We start from the raw sequence: 23327 nt of genomic DNA, 5'->3' as shown, positions 1-23327 counted from the left end.
TGTGGAACATGTGAGAGGAGGGAAGAGTAGGGAGTGCTAGAAAAACTGTTGCAGCCTTCAGAGTGTTGTGCAGGTGGCAATCTCACAAAGGGTCTTTCTTTCTTCGTGTTAGGAATGGGCTCCTATCCTCCTGTGTTGGCCTCAGGTTCTGAATGTCACTGAGCCACAATAAATATGCTTAGATAGCTTCTACTGCTGACTTTTACCTGAATGCATTTGACAGTTCCCAAGCAGATGCTAATCAACTATCAGTTGATTTCTTTAGTAGTGGTTGAACTTAAAACATAAACATGCCTGGGAATTCTTGGTGTGATGTTCCCCTAAAACTGTTAAGCTTAGATATAAATATTAAGAATTTAATAAGCTCCTTTCTTTTAATTTTCATTTCTGTGTAGGGATAGTTTGCCTGCATGTATGCTGTATAGGTATCACACATACTGTGTAGCCAGAAGAGGTGGCAGATCTTCTGGGACTGTAGTTACAAAATGTTGTGAGCTGCCATATGGGTTCTGGGATTGAATCAAACCTGGGTCCTCTGAAAGAGAAGCCAGTGCCATATCTCCAGCCCCTAGACTCCAGTTTAAAGATGTGAAGCAAAAAATACAAAACTTGATGTGTTTTTTAAAATGAAACAGTCCACTTACCAGCAAGCTACACTGACCCCAGTAGCTCACTGTCTTGTTTTCCAGCCAGCAGATGGGAAACAATGAAATGTTCAATGCTGAGCTCTAAAATGTCTAGATCTAGAGTCTGCGGAGTGTGATAACATGTGCCACTCTGTCTCAAACAAATGTTGATCCTTCTGGTTGCACACAGATTGAAACCATTAGAAATCTAGTTTGCATGATAACAGAAAATAAATCATTAATAAAAGACAGAGCAAATGATTAATAAAAGGCAGAGCAAAAAAGAGTCAGAGGTTTCTACATTTCATTGTTTTGAGAAATGCATTTTAAAGGATTGGTTTTAATACATGGCATTGACCTGTGAGGTCATTCTTAATGTTCAATGAAATTACAAATCAGCTTTCGTGTTTCAAAGTGGATTTTTTTTTTAAAGATTCAGTCATATTCCAATGAGTTGGCCTACTAATTGCTTGAGTGCCATCAAACTTCTTTCTCGGTGTGCCGTAGTTTGTGTCACCTGGATTGCAGGCTTTGGGCCTTGCGGAGGTTCCCTTGGCCTTAGTAGAATAACTCAGGAAGACAGGCTTAGTGTTAATCATACTGTTCCAATCTCTGAAGCTAGGAGGGGGAGAGGCAAGAATAAACTTCCTGCTGGTTTTAAAGAGAACCAACTGGATTTTTTGCTCAGTCTTTCTTTGTGGCTTTTCTATCCCTTTCAGGACAGGTAAGGAGCTGTAGTCTTGCCAAGTATATCTAGGCTCTCCCACAGACACTCCACTTAGAACTTTTGACCCATTCTTCCTTTCTAATTTTCTAGTCTTGCCTGAAGATTGGGGGTACATACTGGAGACTGACACTTCTTTATCCCGTTCCTGCCCACCTACTCATGCCAGGTGAGGAACTCTGGAGACTGACCATCCAAAGCTCTTTAACAAATCATCAAAATAAGAGTTGGCACTTAACACTTGGGCTGAGAGCTGAGATTTCCGGGTATTCAGCATGTCCCATACCCTGGGCTATGTTACTACTTCCCAGCTTATTGTCACAGCCTTCCTCCAGGATCACTTCCAGAGCAAAACGGCTGGCAAGTGTGGTAGATTCCTTTTCTATGGCCGTTAGTTCTGGTCGAGGCTTCTCTTAGCTCCTCTACTGGGAACTACACTGTGAATGACACTAACATCTGAGGCTTATCTGTTAGCCCAGGTTAAACTTCCTTCATCTTCCTGCTTGTGCTTCAAATCAGTGAAATACTGAGCCAAGGAAAAAGGAAATGACTGATAATGCTGACAATAGAGCCATTAAGTTGTTTTGTTGTTAAAAAAAAAAAAAAACAACCTGCTTAGAGGCAATGGTAAGATAATTCTCAGAATGCTAACAATGTGGTAGCAGCAGCATCTCTTAATTGTGGCTCTGAAACAAAGTATAATTAGAAATGGTTACTTTGCTGATAGAAGCAGTAGTGCTCCCCCCCCCCCCCACAGACTTCAAGCAACATAAATTTCAAACATAATTTCCAGACTTTCAATCTGAAAAATGAAGTGTCAGTGACAGGGGATTGCTGGTTAGTATTTGCACAAGTTTCACAGTCTTAGCCTTATTTAATTTAAAATTACTCTCCTGTCAAAAAAAAAAAATAGGTTGAATCAAAAACAAACAAACAAAAAGTGTATGTGGAGGTTGGGGAAAAAGCTAGGGACCCAGGGAGCTCCAGAGAGAATGGCTTAGAAGACCTTGGTCTGGCTATGTCCACCATGTGAGAGGAATTTATAGTGAAACTGCAATCCACTTGATAACTCAAAACCTGGGATTGGCCAAGGCCAATTAAATGGCAGCTATATCTCCACCAATAAAAGAGAATAAACTAATAACTTTTTTCAACCTTATTATAACCCTCTCAACTAAAAATTTCCTACATTTCTGACCTCACTTGAGAACAAATGAATGCACACCATACCAGTATTAATAAAACTGACATTATTGCATATATAGTTTTTGAGCTTTTTTAAAAATATGTGTGTACATGTCTGCATGATTTTAAGTGCACCACACATGTGCAGTGTGTAGGTGCCCAAGGAGGCCAACAAATCCCTTGGAACTGGAGTTACAGTGGATTAAGCTGGTGTGGGTGTTAGAAATTGAATCTGGGTCTTCTTTAAGAGCTAGTGCTCTTAAATGCGGCACCTCAGTGTCCAATCCTTATGTTTTTATGTGTTTTTGTTAGCTGGGGACTGAACTCAGAACCTCACACATGCTAAGCAAATGCTCTGCCACTGATCCAAATTCCCCACCACTATGAATCAGTGTTAAAATGAAAGTGAAAAAACAAATTAAAAACAGTAAAACTGGAAAATGTCTGAGCTTGCCTGCTTGACATTTTTTTTTCTTTCATAGAACCATTCTCAGATATCATTTTCATTGGTATATGTGGTACTTTTGTGAATAAAGTTGCTCTCAACTGAAGTAAAGGAATGGAGCCAGTATTTTATAATATCTATTCAGATGGGCTTCCTGAAGATGTTGGCTAGCCATCACTTGAGGATGAAAGGGTTTAAGAGGGTGTGGGTCAGGAAAGTGACCAGACTTTAAACTGGTCACTATTCAGGTAGCCATTTGGTTCCCACATGAGTGTGAACTAAAGTTCTTAAGGAAAAAAAGCAGCACCTCTGTGTTAAAGATTCTACAGGGCTGATTAAGTGATCTGAACTTCAGTAGTTGTAGAAAGCCAAATTGTTTCCCAGCAGGAAGCAAATTATCTTGACTTATCTTTACCCCTTATAAAAAGTTGTATACCTCCCCATTTGGTGTCTGAACTAACATCCATACTGTGGCTATTAGGTAACAGTGTTTTAGAGTGTACAAACAGACCATTAGCTTCCACCAACTCAGCTGCTAAGAATGTTATCAGAGAGCATTTGAGGCCTATAGCAGATTCCCAACCCCCTTTGCTGTAACCCACCCACTCAATATTTACACCAATGTATCTTGAAATTGCTTTGATTTATATTTTTCTTGTTGTTCTGCTACTATAAAAACTTCATAAAATTGCTGGCACTCTGGAATACGGTACTTCAGATTAGCCTGAATCTATGTTTGGTGCCATAATCACACATCTTTTGCTTCAAAATAAACTGTATCTTGTTCCCTTTGAGGTGAGTGCTATGTTTTGGCATTGACTGATTTTTGGCATTTAATGTTATTAGATTTTATCCAAATGCTAACTTTGTATATTTTCCCTTTGGCTTGAAGTTTTCCCTTATGATTAGCCAGCCACTGTTTTAACAATAGAAAAAAATTCCATTAAAAATTTACTCCTTTTTGTGACATTCCTGCTACATTGCATAGCAGCTGTGGAGCCAATTTTAATGGATAATATTTAAATTTATTTATAAAATTTGGCCTGTAATACAATTTCCATTGTGCCCATGGTCATCTAGATTGGTGATTAAATGAATAAATGGCACTAGTACTCAAAACTGAATAAAGCTTTTTGGATTTCTTAGCCAAACGCGCTCCCATTAGTTTTTCTTTATCTAAAACCTACCGTTTTGGGAAAACATCGATTATCTCCTAATGTCTTGGTTAGTTTTTATGTCAACTTGACATAATCTAGAGTCATCTGGGAAGAGGAACCTCAATTGGAAAAATTCCTCTCTCAGATTGCCTTCCCTGCATCTTGACACCCCAGCTGTAAGGCCATCTTTACAGAAAAGGTTTCAAATATATAAGCAAAAATATGTCTACCTCCATGACCATTTTAGGGTGTGGTTCTACAAGGCAGTCTTTACTGTCCCATTCATTTCGTGGGAGGAACTCTGTGGAGTCAGAATACAGTCAGTGCTTAAGTCCAATGTCGTAGTACTCTTTCATAGCCTCTTACCCTCTGCACTTAAAAATATTCATCATTGGCTGACATTCTAATTTATTCTTAGCTTTTCCCAGAGTAGTCGTTAATATGAACAAGGCCAGCTGCAGAAATATCAGGCTGGCTGTTGGCCTGATGCCTGGCCATGGAAGGGGAAGGGAGCAGAACTGAAGGCTTCTAATTCTTGTGGAGACTCCAGTGAGCTCTGCAACTTTTCCCCAACTGAAACGGCTTCCTGTTCAGCTTTCAAACAATTCTCCACTTCCCCAGTGTTATTGAACATGGGCCAGAAATGTTTCTTAGTCTCTACTGTTCTTCTATACTGCACTCAAGCAGAGACTCTGCTTTCAACAGTGTTAGTTCTTTTCGGAATCATGAGGATGGGGAGCCAGCAGACCTGGCAGAGACTGAGCTATGCTTGGGAGCCACCTTGTTGGATCAGAATGTCAGATACAACATAACAAGGCCAATGAGTATCTTTAGTTTCAATCCTTCTGGACTGCTCATGCTAGGAACAGGTTAAGAAGAGGCATATTTAAAGAATTCTAAATCAGCTGCTTGTGAATTTTTTTAAGTTTCTCAATTTTACTGTGTCATATGGCATTCTTTGTAATATTCTTTAGTTTCAATTATGTATTGTTTTAAAAAATTTTAGTTCACAGTCCCTTTTAATTTATTATATTATATATGTTCTCTACAATGCAAAGTACCTAATAAAATCTTTTTACCCTTATCATAAATACAATTGTTACATTGAATATATAAAATAACAAATGGATTTATTTTATATCTGAATTATAATTAATCCAAAGTGCATAGACTCAAAAGGAATTGCTTGGCTCATTCTAATCATTCTGCATTTAAATTTTTTTATTTATTACAATTTATTCACTTTGTATCCACAGAAAATTCCCACATGCTACATGCTATAGCACCCTCCTTTACCCCTCCCAACCCCACCATCTATCTCTCCCTCGCTTTTCTCCTCCTATGCCCCTCTCTAAGTCCACTGATAGGGGAGGTCCTCCTCCCCTTTCATCTGACCCTAGCCTCTCAGATCTCATCAGGACTGGCTGCATTTTAAGCACCACTTCCAGGTATTTATATTGCATTTGTATTCATGAGAGAAAAAAAAATCCTCTGCCCAAACTAAAAACAGCATTTTAGAGAATGCTCTGCACCCTGCCTCAAAAATACTGCAAGGTGCTGGGAGTGTGGGACAGTGAGTGGTAGAAGGCTTGCCAAAGCAGGGCAAGGCCCTGGGTTCCATCCCCAGCACATAGTGAGGGTGTAGAGTGAGGATATCCAAATGATTCCAAAATGAAGTGATACTCATTAAGGTCTATTGTGTGCACTGTGTTCCTTGCTGAATACATGTTATCACCTTTCTCATCTCAGCTCCTTATTTTGGTGTGTTAAATCAAGCTCATACATCCAGAAGTTTAAAAAAAAAAAGTGTTCTTAGTTTAAATCATGGAAGCTGGTGGTAAGAAAAAGAGTTTGAAAGCACAAAAGGGTATGAACACTCAACAGTCTTTGTGCCTAGAGTCAACCAATATAGTTCTTGTGTTATATATGTCTAGATGTGTTTCATGCAAATGAAAGCAAATATATTGACATCTCAATGCATAAGTAAGACTAAACTATATTTATTGTCCTGTATTTTAATGCTTTGGAAATCTTTCCATGCTATACTCTTTTCTATGGTTATATTGTGTTTCATTGTAGGAACGTATTGTGACTTATTTACCTAGATCCTGATGCATATTTTAGGTAGGACATTCAAATTGTTCTAGGTTGTTTTGCTGTTTTTCATTGCCTGATAACCGAGCCACATTCCTAGCAAATAAATTCTTACACTTAATCAAGTGCTAATCAAGAAACCCAGGCCACAAAGCCTGGGCTCTTTGGTCCCAATGTAACAAGTGACTTCATATAAGTCAAAGAATGGCTGTTAGTACTTTTGGCTTATAACTCACTTTACAGGACCAGTTTTCTTCCATGGTTCACTCACCAGACTTGTGGAGTATTACCATTTCCTAAACAAATACCAAACCCACCATCAACTGAGGGGCCTTACGAAGAAGGAAGCCCACAAGGAACTCAGAGAATGCCTGAACCAAAAATAAACAAACACAAATATCACTCACAAATGGGTGATGATGATTTTGGACATGAATACATTTTAGAAAAATTCCCACATGCTACTTGAAGCCCTTACACTCATTTCTCCCTATCTATATGCATATACACTCACATATTTTTATATTTGTTTATTTATTATCAATTTTTTACATTAATTACATTTTATTCGCTTTGTATCCCAGCTGTAGCTCCTTCCCTCATTCCCTCCCAATCCCATCCTCCCTCCCTCATTTCCTCCCATGCCCCTCGCCAAATCCTCTGATAGGGGAGGTCCTCCTCCCTTTCATCTGGCCCTAGTCTATCAGGTCTCTTCAGGACTGGTTGCATTGTCTTCCTCTGTGACCTGGTAAGGCTGCTCCTCCCTACACTCACATCTTATGTGTTTGAACATGCACACAAATATACGCACCACCATCACCACCTCAACCCATTATATTAATTTCCTGGCCTCTGACAAAAACACAGTACTCAGCTTATTTTGCTACTGAGAATTAGAATAAACAAATGTTCTGTATAGAAACAGTGTTTTTAAAATGGTGTTATTCGGCAGTCTATGTTTAAACCAAAGGTGGCATTTCAGTGATAATTATACATAATATCACATAGAACATTGAGGTCCAATTCACTGATTTAAATGGAATGAGTTCCAAAATGGTGGTAGCTCATCACTTCTTTAGTTTAGAACGATTACCTGTGAAAGTTTTCTAATTGTTAGGACTTAAGCTACAGGACACCTGCTGCCTCTGTCTTTAGTTTCTTCTACTGGCAGCAAAGATCCTATCAAGAACAAAGACTAAAGTGACCTAAGTGTCTTAGGGCATTGTGGGAATAGTTCAGTGAGGTAGAACACATGGTCAGCATGTTTAAAGCTCTGGTTCTATAAACATGTACATGTTCATGTAGACATACACATACTTACAGAAGAAGTATGGATGAAGTCTTGTATGCTGACTAGTTTATGCCAACTTGACACAGCTAGAGTTATTGGAAAGGAAGTTAACCTCGATTGAGAAAATGCCTCCATAATATCTGGTTGCGAGGCATTGTCTTAATTAATGATTGATGTGGGAGGGCCCAGCCTGCTGTGAGTGGTGCCACCCTGGACTGGTGATCCTGGGTCCTATAAAGAAGCAAGATGAGCAAGCCATGTGGAGCAAACCAATAAGCAGCACCCTTCTATGGCCTCTGCATCAGCTCCTACCTCTAGGTTCCTACCCTGTTTGAGTTCCTGTTCTGGTTTCCTTCAGTGATGAATAGTGATGTGGAAGTGTAAGCCAAATAAATCCTTTCCTCCCCAACTTACTTTTGGTCATGCTGTTTCGTCAAACTAAGACGCCTTGCATCCTCCCAAGGGTAGAGGGCAAAGGGAGACATACTAAGAAAGACAGGACAGCTTATCACTCTGATCATAACAGGAGTAAGTAGTGTTCATGCAACAATGGACTCTTAGATATGGAGCTACAGACAAAACATCTGAAGGCATCTGCAGGTGATAAACAGTCCTGTGTGTAATTTCCCTTTCCATGATAACACCTTTGATCTGCAAAGAACTTCATAGCTTTCAATTCTTTCACATAAAACAGTGTAGCAGAGTTTGCTGCTTATCAACAGCCCTTGATTTCTCATTCTGACCTTGCTCCCATGCCAAGCCAAGTGGTTTGCAGTTTGAGGTGTACAGTAAAATCTCCTTGGGAAATTTGAAAACCTCAATGCTTGGGTCTGGAGCTTTCACCACAGAATGAATCAATCAGATCTCCTGGGCTTGGGGTGAAACTCATTGGCACAGCATCTGCGTATAGCATGTTGGACCATGGGTTCTACCTCCAACACCGATCACCACCCCAAAAACATCTGTTGGGAAGGGAAGAACTCAGGCATGGACATCTTTTTAAAAGCTCCTCATCTGGATAGATAGTAGTGGTTCCCTCTTACCTGTATGTCTTTCCTTTCTCAGGCTACAATTATGTACTGTCAACCACGGTCCAGATATAGTCATAGAAAGTTGCAGAAATCATTTATAAGCTTTACAGTGTTGTTCTGAGTAGCAGGATGAACTGTCATGCAGTCCTGCTGCGTTCTACCTGAGATGGAAACTACCCTTTGTCCAGCAGGTCAAATTGATCCACACTGTAAGCACCACCTGCCTCATGGTAACCCAGAAACAATATGCTGAGAAAATTTTATTATAATTCCTTATTATTTCATATATTATTTTATTTTCATATTTCTGTTAATCTTTTAATGTGCCTAATTTAGAAATTAAATTTTCTCATATGTATGTATGAATAAGGAAGATCGTGGCCCATATAAGGTACACTGTTATCTGAGGGTCTTAGAAACATATTCACTAAAGATTAGGGGAAGTCAACGGTAGCTTTCACCCAGGACTGAGAATTGCTGGTATGAGCCACTTAGCGTCCATTCCCTTACACCAATTATTGGCCTACGGTAGGCCATGTGAGCTAGTTCTAGCCAGTGAGAAGGAAGGGAGTAGGTGATGGGTTCTTGGGAAGACATTTATTTATTTGCAATTGTTTAATTTTTAATTTTTACAATTTATTCACTTTATATCCTGATTGTAGCCCCCTCCCTTGTTTCCTCCTGGCCCCACCTTTCTTCCTTCCTCTTCTCCCCTATCCCCCTCCCCTAGTCCACTGAAAGGGGGAGCCTCCTCTTTGGCCATCTGACCCTAGCTTATCAAGTCTCATCAGGACTGCCTGGATCCTCTTCCTCTGTGGACTGGCAAGGCTGCACTGCCAAGGGGAAATGATCAAAGAGCAGGCAACCAAGTTCATGTCAGATATGATCCCTGCTCCCCTTACTCGGGAACGTACATGGAACCTGAGCAGGGAGTCTAGTTCCTCTCCATGCATGGTCCTTGGTTGGTGCATCAGTCTCTGTAGTCATCCCTGGGCCCAGATTTGTTGGGCCCTGTCCCTTCCAGGTCCTGCTATCCCGACCCTCACTTCTTTCATAAGATTCCCTGCTCTCTGCCCAAAGTTTGCCTGTGTGTCTCTGAATTTTTATAATCAGATTATCTTGTTAGGGGTCAGTAATACAAACAATTTAATACATCCACAGATTGATATTAAGTGCCCAATGCAGAAGGAAGAGATCAGTCACCAAATTTTACAAGAACCTAAAACTTCTATCCAGATGCCCCTGTAGCCCTACAGAGAAACTCCATCAGCCTTTCAAACAGTAGCACCAGCATCTTTGCCCACAGTCACTGTCACCCACATAGACTTGCACTTCCTAGGGGACAAAGTCTTCTACCTTCCTCTCTATTACTGTGCTCCAGACATCATTTAGTGTGTCAGAACAAATTGGGGTAAGTATGTGGAACAAAACTGTCTAGGAGATTTTCAGGTCTTAAAAACATAAAATGAGCCGGGTGTGGTGGCACACACCTATTATTCCAGCACTTGGGGAAGGAGAGGCAGTTGGATCTCTGTTAGTTTGAGGCCAGCCTAGTCTACAAAGCAAATCTGGGACAGCTAAGGCTACGTAGAGAAATCCTATCTCAATAAAACAAAACAAACAAACAAACAAACAAAAACCATAAAATGCTGCAGCTTTTGCCCAGGGGAAGAATTTCCTGAGATTTGTAAAGTGAAGTAGGGACTATTATATATGTAAATATGGTTTAGCAGATGATAGGATGTTTTTGTTAAGGTGTGTGGAGTCACCCTGTGCTTTACATTCTTTTACTCTGGAAATCAGGAAAGAACACAGACTTCCTAGCAATTATAGAAACTGACTTGATTACTGGGAGAAACAAATTCAGTTAGTCAGCTTCCTGAAACCGTAGGTCCATTAGCCAAAGAATCCATCTTCATTAACTTGTTCAACCTTTGTCCCTCCAGCCCATCCCAGGGGAATACTGAATTACACTATAAAATAATGAATGGAAACTTAAGTCACTTCCGGCCTCCCTGCATTGCTTTTCTTCTTCCTCTGGTCTGCACTGTACAGAAGGCAGCAGGCACTCTTCCAATTCACAGTGTTTGGGGAAATGCATTCCCATGCCACTGACTAAATTCCTATGGTGAGCATCACACAGAACAATCTTCCTTCTACTACATGTTACACACCATTTGTTAACACAACACTGGACACATACAGAGAGAGTACTAGGACATTTTAGCAAGCACTTTATAGAAAATGAACAAAAAAGGGGTTTACTTGACAAATTGCTAACTACCAGACTAAAGCAGTGGAATGGTGTTGGGGAAAACCCAGCCCAGCCTTCTTAGAGCACTAAAGGAAGCTGACCAAGCAGCTTTTGGAACCTGATACAAACAGGATATGGCCAGATATCCTGAAAACAGCACCCAGCCTCTGAGAGGGAGCAAAGAAGAGAGACAGTAAGGGAAAAGGGCACACACAAGCCAGGAGAAAGAAATGTCAGTTCTACTGGTTTATACTAAAGCTGGGGAACACACAATTGTGCATACACTATTGCAAGAACTGCCTCACTGTGCCTTCACACTTAGTATTCAGGAGGAAAAGTCCTGAAGCCCAAGAAGAAGAGAGACAAGGAAATATCAAACAGAAAAATTAAGTTGAAAAGTAGGGGCAGAATCTATGACACCTTGTTTCGTTTTTCTCTGGCAGCAGACACCATGGCAAAAAGCTGCCCCGTAGAACAGTCATCTACTTCAGAACTATCAGTCTGGAAGGGTTATCTAAAGCCTACACTCCGCTCCATGGCAGTTCCCAGTATGGAGTTGCATTAGGATGCTTTAGACTTTCTCTACTATCTTTGGATCTGTGATGCCTTCATATAAAGGGTACTGGGAGAGTAGAGATCTGGATGCTGCTTCAGCTACACATCTCTCACTTCTAAGTCCTCCTCTGAGAAGGGAGGTGGCTAAGCAAGCAAGGAAGGAAGTTCTTCCCATTGAAGTACCTCAACTCTACCAAGCAAGACTTTCTTGGACTTGATCTGACAGCATGCCATTCAGAACAGCACTGTCCCCTCTAGCCACTCCTCACCCCACACTCTCGCTGGTTGTTTCAGAATCCAACCCGCAACACCATTCCTTACACTATGTCCTGTACAGCGCCCCTTACCTGGCTGGATCTTCCCTGGGGATCAGAGTGTTATGTGGCCCAACTGGCCTTGGTCTCCAGTGGTAACTCTCTTTCCAAGTCGCTCTTGCCTCTGCTGCGAGGGTAGGCCAGCAGTCGCATGGCAGGAGCACAGGCGGTCTCCACCTGGTGTACCTGTTCTTGGCTCAGACGCTCGCGCCAGGCATGCACAGCCTCTCGGGCGTCCCGGGCAGACAAGTGAAAGGGCCTATCAGCGCCATAGGCCGAGCCGCGCGTCATGTTGAGAGCGAAGGCATCAAGCGCAGCGACTGTCCGCAGCCCGGAGAAGCGCAGCAGGCGGCGCAGCTGGGCTTGAGGCTGCCACACCAGGTCCTCATAGCGCAACCTCAGGTAGCGACGCCTCAGCCAGGCGGGCGCGCCACGAGCGAATAGCAGGTCACGCAGCCAGGCCTCGCAAATCACCTCGAGCGCACTGGTTAAGAAGAAATCGGCGCGGGGCGCCGAAGGCAGCCCTCGGGCCTGGCCTCCCGGACGGGCACCCAGGCCATGCGCCAGCAGCACCCGGTGAAAGCGGTCACCCCTCTGGCGTGTGCGCAGCACCTGGATGCTTTCCCTCAGTAGTCCGTGCCTCGATTTGAGGCGTGAGTTGTGCACTGCCCGTGGGTCTCGGAAGAGCTGCACCACTTTCAAGTTGAGGCCCGGGTCACGGAGCAGGGGCACCAGCACGCCCAGGTCCAGCAGCCGCACGTCCTTGATGACCACCACCGGGTACTTGCGACACTCAGCCTCCAGGGCACGGAGTGGCACGGGCGGGCAGCTACTTTCGCAGGCTTTGTCTTCGACGAGGCCCACCTCTGCACGCGCCCTGGGCGCGGCGGGGCACAGAGGCGGTGAGCAGATGACCTTGTTGGTCCGCCAGCGGAAAAGCATGGCCGTGGTGAGGTTGGCCAAGTCTGGCGCTCGATCTGCGGGGTCACCAGGCTGCGCATACAGTTGCAGTACTGAGAAATCACAGCGGAAGAGCGAGCGCAGCATGTCTCTCAGCGCGCCTTGCAAGCTCTCGGCGTCGCCCGGATACAGAGCCTGCCATAGATGCCACATGGGCTCGTACAAGTAGAAAACGTCTGGGTGCTGGTTGAAGAGTTCGCCCAGGAAGGACGAGCCAGTGCGCCAGGTGGCATGCACATAGATGTGTTGCTTCTCCTGGGTCACTGCCTCACCGACGGCGCTGAGGTTGCCTTGGGACCAAGAGGATCGACCCACGTCTTTTTCAGCTGGGAAACGAATCTCAGTGCCCTGCTCACGTTCCCGGGCTGCTGCAGCCTCCAGGCTCCACACGCCCAAGCTGCGCTGCAGGCGAAGGCAGTGCCTGACGCCCTTGTCCTGCTCGCTGCCGCTGTCCAGTACAGAGGGGACAAGCAGTAGCAGAAGCGTGTACAGCACCAAGAGCAGCGTGAACTTACAGTACTCTCGGCGCCGCCTCCGCCGACCCTTCATAGTTCACCAAATTCCCCCTCCCTTCCCCCCAGGGCAGAGCACTCGCCTGGCGGTTCTGCCTCCGTTAACCCACCCAGAGTCCGCGGCTCTGGCCTCTTTTGGTCCCTCAGCGGTGGGCGGAGCGGAGCGGCCGGGCGGTGCATCCACCAGAGGAAACTTGGGAGGCAGTGGTGCCTGCTCACTCACTCCTCTTGGCTCAATCTCTTGAGAGCGCTCATTGGCCTGTTCAGCAGCAGCCTGCCCTGTCCCACGGTACCCGAAGCTTTTCCCCGCCCTCTAACTCTCCCGGATTCGCTCTCTGCCTGGCTAGATCTGAACGAGTATGCCATAAGTCAGTGACACCCTTTGGGGCGCACTGAGCTTTACTTCACCTTTCCCTAATTCCTTCAAAACAAAGTTAAGTTTCTTAACTAACCGACGTCAGGCAAGCGAGAGTCACGAGTGTACAGAACGCACCCAGTGACTGGACATGAACTCCACCCCAAGAACGCCACGAATTTTTTTTTTCTGTTTTGGTCCACTGCCCTGCCATTCTGGTCCTAGGCAAATGATGTCTTGCAACGATCTACGCCCAGTGCCCCCATAATTTCTGCAGTGGTTGTTGCTACATTCTATCCAGAAAGTAGCAAAAGCTGCTATGTTCAACGAAGATAAAAAATACTCACCTGCACCTTATATGGTGGTTGGTGGGGGCTGAGAGACATTGCTGGATTTGATCAACAAATTTAATCACTAAGTTCTAGCAGCCTTTGTGAAATTCTAAGTGTTTTCTTCCTTGGATTGTACCCTGGGAGGGCCCTGTACATTTTACAGGCATTCAATTTATTCATTTGCACTATGATTAATTTTCAGTGCCCATTATTCTGAGGTTCCAACCCTTAGGGGTTGTTACCACAATTTAATCCCCACATACACAAGAAGAGTTGCAGAAATGGAGTGGCAAAATGGCGAATTTCACCCCAAGAAATGGGTGTTTAAAAGAATACATAGAGATGTGTACCAAATGACAGATGAAAAGGTAATTGGAAACCCAAGAGGCAGATTAAGCTTAAAATTACTAAAAGTTAAAAGAGAACTAAAAATGTTAAGTTTTTCTCTGTTTCAACTCGGTGGAGAACAAGGAAAGGAGAGCTATCTCTCACCCAACGTAAGTAAGGTGTGGGAAGATTAACAAAACATTGAAAGCAAATTTACTCATCTCCACCAAGGAAAGGTTTCTGATTGGAAAAATGAGAACATCTGTAAAGATCTTTTATCTTTCTCTTTACCAAAGCTTTCCCATTTGTGAAACACTGTTTTCTGTCCATAGTTCTCTTACTTTCCAGCCATTCTTTATTTCCACCTTACCCAGTCCCCTTACTTTGTTTTCATATTTTCATGTTCATCTAAAAGACTATAGGTCATTCTCTTTCTGTTTTTTTATTTTAAAATTCTCTCTCTCTCTCTCTCTCTCTCTCTCTCTCTCTCTCTCTTTCTGTGTGTGTGTGTGTGCATGTACATGTGTATGGAGGTCAGAAGACAACCCAAGGGAGTTGGTTCTCTTCTAATTTGTGTGTCCTGAGGGCTAGGGCTTGAACTCAGGTTGTTAGGATCAGCTCTGAGCAGGGGCACTCACTGAGCTATCTCACTAGTACTGGGCCATTATTTTAATAACACTCAAGCCAGTAATCCAAACTTGTTTGCCCTCTGTCATTTTGTTACTCATCTAGCAAAGCCATTGTCCCCAATACCCTGCTTTTGGCTTTCTCTGAACCCACAGACACTATTTCAAAAATAATCCATCAAGGACATATTGGCATCAAGAGAAATTTAACACCATCAACCTCAGATAGTCTCAGGAATCCTGTACTCACCATTTGAATTCTAAATCTCAAGCCACCAGGACTACTTCCAATTCTTTGCTCTGCTCCAACCAGGGGTACCTCTGTACCCTTTTTCCACAGTGTCCTTACTTCCTACCTTTTTTGTCAGAAGAAACCATGTTGAATCTCTTCATTTTCCACCAGTAACACATGTGTATCCACTCGTGTATTAATCTCCTTTGTAACTAGGGTATTATTTTACAACATAAAATGTACAGTTTCCGTTATGTTTTCACTTTTATTTTTAAGCAAATAAGATGGCTCTTGGGCTCAAGAGAAGGAAATAGCTGAGCAGAAGGTAAATAACTTCTGTTGTTTCTTTCCAAAAACCTCAAGCCCAGTACTGTAGACATTAAAAATACAATTATCCTCCTCCATATGTCCCCTTTGGCTTTGCTTTGCTACACCAACCCTGAGATGGGAGAGGGTCCTGAGGCCATAGCTCAGTTGCTAGATTGCTTGCCTCCTATGCATGAGACCCTGGGTTCCTCCACTTAACAGCACTGAGGAGAAAGGGGTGGGAGGGAGAAGTATTGCTGGACTAGGAGATTTACAGGAGGCACAGATGACAGGCCCTAGGTAGGAGTAGCAAGGACCATGCTCAAGCTACCCCGCTTGAGTGTAGTGCCCATCAACCGAATTGCTAGTAAAGAGAAAGATGAAGTTGCGGATTCTCCTGACCCATCCCGGTCCTCGTCTCAGAGAGCTTGCCACATCCAAGGCCTTAGCTGAAAACTCCACCACAGCTTTGGCAGGAGTTTGGGGATGAATGACACTTTTTAAGTACATCATAGGTTTATCACAGCCCAGCCTGGTCGGTATAGATAACAAAGATGCTAGTCTTGAGAAGTGGGAATGGAGGAACTGATTTGGAGACGATCTGGAAGTCTCCTAACTGAGGAATAGCTCTCATAGTTCAGGAAGCAGCTGTGTAAGCTCTCAACAGAGAAAAGCAAATGGTAGTCCTACAGTGGCCAAGAAGGCAAAATCAAGAACCAATAGTTTCACTTATATCTTGGGACATCTGATTCAAAATAGCCACCTCTAAAAGAACAAACAAAATATGGACAAACAGAATATGAAGTGATGGGGAATAAAGAGGATGATGAGGTGAATCTGGAAGTGTTTGCAGGGGAGGGGAAAGTGGCAAATATGATTAAGATATGTTGTATAAGATTCCCAAAGAATTAATAAAATATTATATTGTTTAAAATATAAGAAGAGAATGTAGCCTGTGAAGCAGGTAGGCAGATCTTCACATCTCCCTCCATTCCTCTAAGTCCAATTTTGCAGTTTCATCCCTAGTTCTGTAGTAGACCATGTGATGCTGCCTCTCCTCACCCTATGCTCCATTTCCCAGGGACTAACCTGAATCAGGTTGAACACCCTGCTTTACTCCCTCCTGTGGATCTCCTCACCACTCCTCACTCTTAGCCCATCCTCATGCAGACAGGCACTGGAACAGTAGCTTGCTACATCCTGCTCTGTAAACAGAGATAGTGTGGGGTGGGCTTTTAAAACCCATCCCAAGTGACACACTTCCTCCAACAAGGACATATACCCTAATATTTTTAATCATTTCAAAAAGCTCCACTCCTTGGTGGCTAAGCACTCAAATATATGAGCCTATGTGGGTCATTCTTATTCAAAGCACCATAGGTTCCCAGAAGAATTTCCTACCTACCCACAGAAAACACACATTTACCACACTCTCCTAAGAACAAGAAATGGCAACAGAAACCAAGGAAGAAAACAACCACTCAACAAAGATGAGACCAGATATCAGCACCTAAAATTATATTCTTCCCAAACCCAGATGTCTAAATGCCAGTGTAAAAACACAATCAATAGCAGCCAGGAAAATGTATCTTCAGTACAGCCCATAAGACTATCACAACAGTCCCTGAGTATTACAACATAGAGAAGCCCTAAATAAAGACCCTAACATAGCCTTGATGAATATGAGAGAGGTCTATAAAGAGAAAATGAATAAACCCTGAAAGAAATATATAAAAACATGAACAGTGTAAGGACACTACCAAAAATACTGAAGACCTGAAAGTAGAAATAGAACCAATAAGGAAAACCCAAATCAATAAAGAAAACTGAGCAAATTTTGTAAATGGAAATTTAGGAACTCAAACAAAAACCTCATAGGCAAGCCTCACCAACAGAATACAAGAGATGGAAGAGTGAATCTCAGGCACTGAAGACAGGATAGAAAAAAAAGTATGCCTTGATCAAAGAACATATTAAACCACAAAAACTTCTGGCACAAAATATAAAAGAAATCTGGGACACTATGAAAAGATCAAATTTAAGAATAATAGGAATACAGGAAGGAGAAGAAATCCAGGTCAAAGGTCCAAAAAATATATTCAACAAAATCATAGAAGAAAGTTTACCTAACCTTTAAAAGGGGATGCCTATTAAGATGCAAGAAACATACAGAATACCAAAATATATTGGACAAGAAAAGAAACTCCCTTTGCCACATAATACTCAATATTAAAAGCTGCAAGGGAAAAAGACCAAGTAATATGAATGCAGACCTATTAGAGTTACACCTGGCTTCTCAATGGAGACTCTGAAAGTCAAAAGGGCCTGGACAGATGTGCTGCAGACTTTAAGAGACCACAGATGATTATTCCCAGCAAAATGTTTCATCACAATAGATGGAGAAAATAAGGCATTCCATGATAAAATAAAATTTAAGCAATATCTATCTAAAACATAGCTTAACAGAAGGCCTTAGAAGAAAACCTCCAATCTGAAGAAGACAAGAAATATATTATCCCAGAGCAGCAAATCAAGAGGCTGAACACACACACATATACACACACCTCATAACAACAAAATAACAGGAATTAAAAAAAAATCACTGAATATTAGGTCAACATTAATATTAGGTCTCAATTCTCCTATAAAAAGACACAGGCAGACACAAAAACAGGATCAGTTCTGTTGCTGTATCTAAGAAACACACCTTAATATCAAGGATAGATGTCACTTCAGGGTAAAAAGATGAAAAAATATATTCCAAGCAAAGGACCTCAGAATCAAGCTGATGTAGCCATTTTAATGTTTAACAAATGAACTTTAAACCAAAAGTAATCAGAAGAGATGGGAAAGGACAATACATAGCAGTTAAAGAAAAAATTACCAAAGGATATTACAATTTTTAACATCTATGCACCGAACACAAGGGTATCCACGTTTATTTTTAAAAAATTAAAAACACTACTACAACTTAGATCACATATTGACGTTCACACACTGATAGTGGGAGACTCCACTCCTCTGAATAGACTGACCATCCAGGCAAAAGCTAAACAGAGAAATGCTAGAACTAACTGAAGTTATAAATCAAGTGGACCTAACTGATATTTACAGAACATTTCATTCAAACACAAAATTCAATAGCCCTTCATGATAAAAGTACTGGAGAGTTAGAAATACAAGTGACATCACTCAACATAATAAAGGTAGTTTACAGTAAGCCCAGAGTCAACTTCAATGTGGAGAAACTCAAAGTAGTTCCACTAAAATCAGGAACAAGGCAATATTTTTAACTCTCTCCATACCTATTCACTATAGTAATTGAAAGTATTAGGTAAAGCGATAAGACAACCAACAGAAATCAAATTAGAATTTGTAGAAGACATGATAGTATGATGAATTATCCCCAAAATTCCACTAGGAAACTCCTACAGCTGAAAAACACTTTCAGCAAAGCAGCTGGAAACAAAATTAACTCACAAAAATCAGTAACCCTCCTATATACAAAAACAACACAACTTAGAAAGAAATTAGGGAAACAACACTCTTCACAATAGCCACTGTAACCATTAGGGAAACACAAATCGAAACTACTTTTTGTTGGATTGCTTCCATCAATAAAACAAGTGATAGTTCATTCTATCAAGGATATAGAATAAGAGAAACACCCATACACTGCTAGTGGGAGTTCATACTTGTACACTTACTATGGAAATCAGTGTGGCAATTCCTCAGACGGATGAGAATCAAATTCCCTCAACATCAAGCTATGTCACTGAAAGGATGCTTCAACGTTCCAGAGACCTCAACAATATTTATTGCTTCTCTATTCATAATAGTCAGAAATCTTAAACAACCTAGGTCTTTCTCAAAAGAAGAATGGATCAACAAAATGTGGTACATTTACACAATGGAGTATTACTCTGCCATTAAAAAATGAAATCATGAACTTCTTAGGTTAGTGGACAGAACTAGAAAAAAAACATCCTAGATGAGGTATTTTTAGACTGTGAAAGAGAAATACGGTGTATATTCCCTTATATGTGGATATTAGCTTTTAAGCCAATGATATTAAAACTACAATCCATAGAACTAAACATGTTATGTATAGAATGAGGAACTGGGGGTGGATATATCTGTCTTGAAAAGGGAAATAGACTGTATTTTTATGGTTGGCAGTAGGGGCTGGAATGGGAGGATCAAGTGAGGATGGAAGGAGAGATAAGGGAGGGAATACTGGGAAAGACAGGGGACGTTAAGGGGCATTTGACAAGTAGCATGGAAATTTAATGCAGTAGAAGCTTCCTAAAATACATACATATATGAAGGAAATTTAACTGAAATTGCCAAATACTGGGAGCAACAGAGCCCCCAACTGGCCATTTCTTGTCAAATGAAGTTCCAGTCTTGGGATTGGGTTACATCTAATTGAGTTATTGGTTAAAGGGGTCCCATGGGAATCTTCAAACAACCCAGGCTGTTGCCAATAATATAGGCTATACACATATGAAGCAGATGTGCAGCTTGGTCATCATGTGGGTCCCCTAATAACAGGATAAGCGGTTGTCTCTGACCCTGTTAGCTTACTGGATCCCTTTCCCCTAGCTGGGCTTCTTTGTCTGGTCTCAGTGGGAGGGGATGCACTTAGTCCTGCTGCGAATTGAGGCGCCAAGGCTTAAAACCCCTTGGAGCCTCTCCTCTAAGGGGATAGAGGAAAGGGGGAGGGGAGGGGTTCGTGATGGTGAGACTGGGAGGAGAGGAGGGAAGGAGCTGGGATCAGATGTAAAGTGATTAAACAAATAAACAAACGGAGAGAAAGAAAATAGGTTGCTCTCTACTGTAGAAAGAATCTCTTGTGTATTTTATGGATGCAACACCTGTCAAATTAAAAACCTATTCCTATGGCTGAGGCAGGAAATAGATTGGACTTCTGGCGGCACAAGGGATTCTGGGATAGATCCAGCAGGTAAGATGTGAAGAGGATGAATGCATCGTGCCCCAGCTCAGGTAACCAGACACATGGCAGAATGTAAGTTAGTATAACAAGTTATTTTAAGTTATGAAATAGTCGGGGAAGAGCCTAGCTATATGGCCTAGGTATCTGCATAATATTTAGTGAATCTCATGAGCCATTATTCCGGGAGTTTGAGGATAGGAGGAAAAACATAGAAACACAATGGCTTCCTACTATACTCTATGCCTCCATTGCTGAAAGCAGCACCTATACGTCCTACTGAATATGGAGAAGTGGAGCTCTTGCCTTCATAGTTTTCACCCCTATGTTCTTGCATCTTTGGCACAGCAAGGTACTGTGCATGCTACCAAAAAAGAAAATAAATATCAAACCAGCCATATATTCTTTGATTTACAGTGGTGTCCTGCCTGCAAAATAAGCTAGTGCAGTGATGGCACAAAGCTGGTGGTAGTAATCAATTAATTTCTGATTTGACCTAAGACTCACTCCATATATGGAACCCATACCCAATGTTGCCTGGGTGACCTAGAACTTGAGACTAGGTAGCCCAGTGACCTAGGATAAAACCAAAAACTACTTGTCTTTAAGAAAAAGTAGCAATAAAATGACTCCTAACAACATTCTCTTAAACTCATAAATCAGTCATTGTAAGAGAGGCTTTCTCCTACAACCAATGGGAACAAATGAAGAGACCTACAGCCAGTCAACATGCAGAGAGTGAGAAACAGTTGGAGTACTCAGTCCTAAAGGTTGTGTTTCTGACAAATCCTTCCTCTCAGAGATGAGGGAATCCTGTGGAGGAGGAGGAAGAAAGAGTGTAAGAGCCAGAGGGATGGAGGACACTAAGAAAACAAAGCCCCTAAATCAACATGAGTAAGGCACACATGAATTCATGCAGCATGCTCAGGACCTGCATAGGTCTGTACCACGTCCTCAGTGTATATGTTACATCATACAGTTCAGTGTTTTTATGGGATTCCTGAGTGTGCAAATGATTGGGTCTCTGTTTCTTATGCCTTTTCTTGGGCTCTTTTCCTTCTGTTTGTTTTGTCCCATTCTGATGTGTTAGTTTTTCTTTTATCTTATTTTAGTATATTTTATTTTATTGTTATTTTTTGAAGCCTGCTTTCTAATGAGAATCAGAAAGGGCATGGATCTGGATGGGAATCGAGGTAAGGAAGAACTGGGAGGAGTAGAGGGAGGGAAAATTATAATCAGAATATAATATGTAAGAAAAGATCTATTTTCAATAAAAGGCAAAAAAATAAGAAAATATGCTAGGTTATATATTACCAGTTATTAATATTTAATATTGATTTATCTTTTAGTTAAACAGTGGTTATTCCTAAACCAGCTGTAAACCCAAATCACCACACAGAGACTAGGGTTTATTTAATTAACCTAAAGCGCAAGGCTGGGCAATAGTTACTCCATCCTAAACCTCCAAGCCCATTCAGATTTCCCACATCATACTTGCTTTTCATATCTTAGGTACGGTTCATCTCTCCTCATGATTCTAAGTCCTGTCCTGCTGATCTTTCCTCTCCTATTCCTTCTCACTTCCTTCTCCTCCCCTCCGGACCAGGATGTCTCACCCTATTCTCTCCACTGCTCAGCGCTGGATGGTTGTTTTATTGAAATTACAGAGAACAAATGGTGGCATGTTTATACAAACTTGAGACATGTGATGTCTGAATAAACATCACAATGCAATGTCCGGATTGAAACCAGATAGTGGGGTAGAGAAATCAACATTTGAATGAACAAGGGTAAATTGTATACATTCCGCAAGAACATTATTCCAACAGTTATATGTGCACATTATGCTATTTTACATGAGATTTGAATATCTGCAGATTTGAGTATTCATTGGTGATTTTAGACCTAATCCACATGTAGATGTCAAAGGACAACTGTGCTCATGGTTTGGTAGTCTCAAAACTGATGTGATGCCAGTACTCTGCAAGTTTATCTATAGATTCCACACAATTGCATTTCAGATTAGGCAAGCATTTTTGTAGATATGAACTGATAGTGGCTGTAAAAGCCACATGGACAAGCAAATGAATCTACTGAAATTGAAAATAAAAATAAAGAACTTGTAGAGATTGCTTAGTGGTTAAGAATACACACTACTCTTTCTTAGTACCTGAGTTTTGTTAACAGCACCCACACTTACCATATCACAACGGCCTGTAACTCTAGCTACAGGGGATCTGATACCCTCTTCAAGACTTTACAGGGAACTACACTCATGTGCACATACCCCTTCCAAACACATACATATAATTAAAAATAAGATAAATCTTTTTAAAGGTAGAAAAACAAAGTTATAAGACCAAAGATTCCCCTGGAACTGGAGTTACAGACTTGTAAGCCAGCAATGAGGGTACTGGGAATCAAACTCAGGTTCTTTGCAAGCACAGTATCAGCTCTTAACCACTCCAGCACTGTGATGATTAGTTTTAAATTTCAATGTAGAATCACCTAAGCAGAGAATGTAAATTGAGGATTATCTATCCCAGGCAGAGCAAGATTGTGGGGTATTTTTTTGATTGCCTTAATTGAAGTGAAAAGACCAACCCCCAAAGGTGGGCATGTATTGTAAGGACCCTGCTGTTTGAGGTTGATGGCTTCCTAGTCTGGGTAGATATTCTGAGCTTGGCCTTAAGGTGCAGGACTTCCTCTCCCTGCAAGGCCTCCTATTCTCTGCCTGACTTTATCTGGAGACAGTTGTTAGACTTAGATGCCCTAACCACTTCTGATATACAGCCTTTGACACAGTTCCCTGCTAGCTCTCCCCTCTCTGCATCTATAGTATAATTAGGTACTGTGTTCCTGTTCATATGATAGAAGCGTGCTGTTTAATGCAAATCAAACACCTTTGAAGTGCCTAATTCTAACCAACTAAGTACACCTACCCTGGGAGCTCCCCACCCACTCCCCAAGGGGTGTTCTCTTGGATTAAACTATCTCCCTGAAGTAGTTCCTGGAGTGGTCATTCTCCATTGTTCTCACAACTTTCC

At 41.8% G+C, this 23327-nt stretch overlaps 1 protein-coding gene across 7 annotated transcripts in view; it reads right to left on the bottom strand.

Annotated features, from left to right (window-relative positions):
• The window catches only part of Chst7 (carbohydrate sulfotransferase 7), a 79825-nt gene that overhangs the window by 13464 nt on the left and 43034 nt on the right, over positions 1-23327 (bottom strand). Inside the window, exon 8 of one of the 7 annotated variants that reach the window (XR_009588399.1) lies at positions 20999-21093. The exons of 5 other annotated variants lie outside the window; for them this stretch is intronic. Coding sequence is in view for 1 of the 2 variants with exons in the window: in XM_060374884.1 (XP_060230867.1) it covers positions 11740-13185 (1446 nt within the window). In the remaining variant the exon portion in view is untranslated. Of the gene's footprint in view, positions 1-11709; positions 16106-20998; positions 21094-23327 lie in introns of those variants that run through there. One more of the 7 variants, XM_060374884.1, reaches the window with a different exon arrangement.

This window comes from Meriones unguiculatus, chromosome X (genome assembly GCF_030254825.1).
Source record: "Meriones unguiculatus strain TT.TT164.6M chromosome X, Bangor_MerUng_6.1, whole genome shotgun sequence".
In the NCBI taxonomy this organism is placed as follows: domain Eukaryota; kingdom Metazoa; phylum Chordata; class Mammalia; order Rodentia; family Muridae; genus Meriones; species Meriones unguiculatus.
Note: the sequence above shows the minus strand (reverse complement) of the source record. Positions and strands in the feature narration are given on the sequence as shown.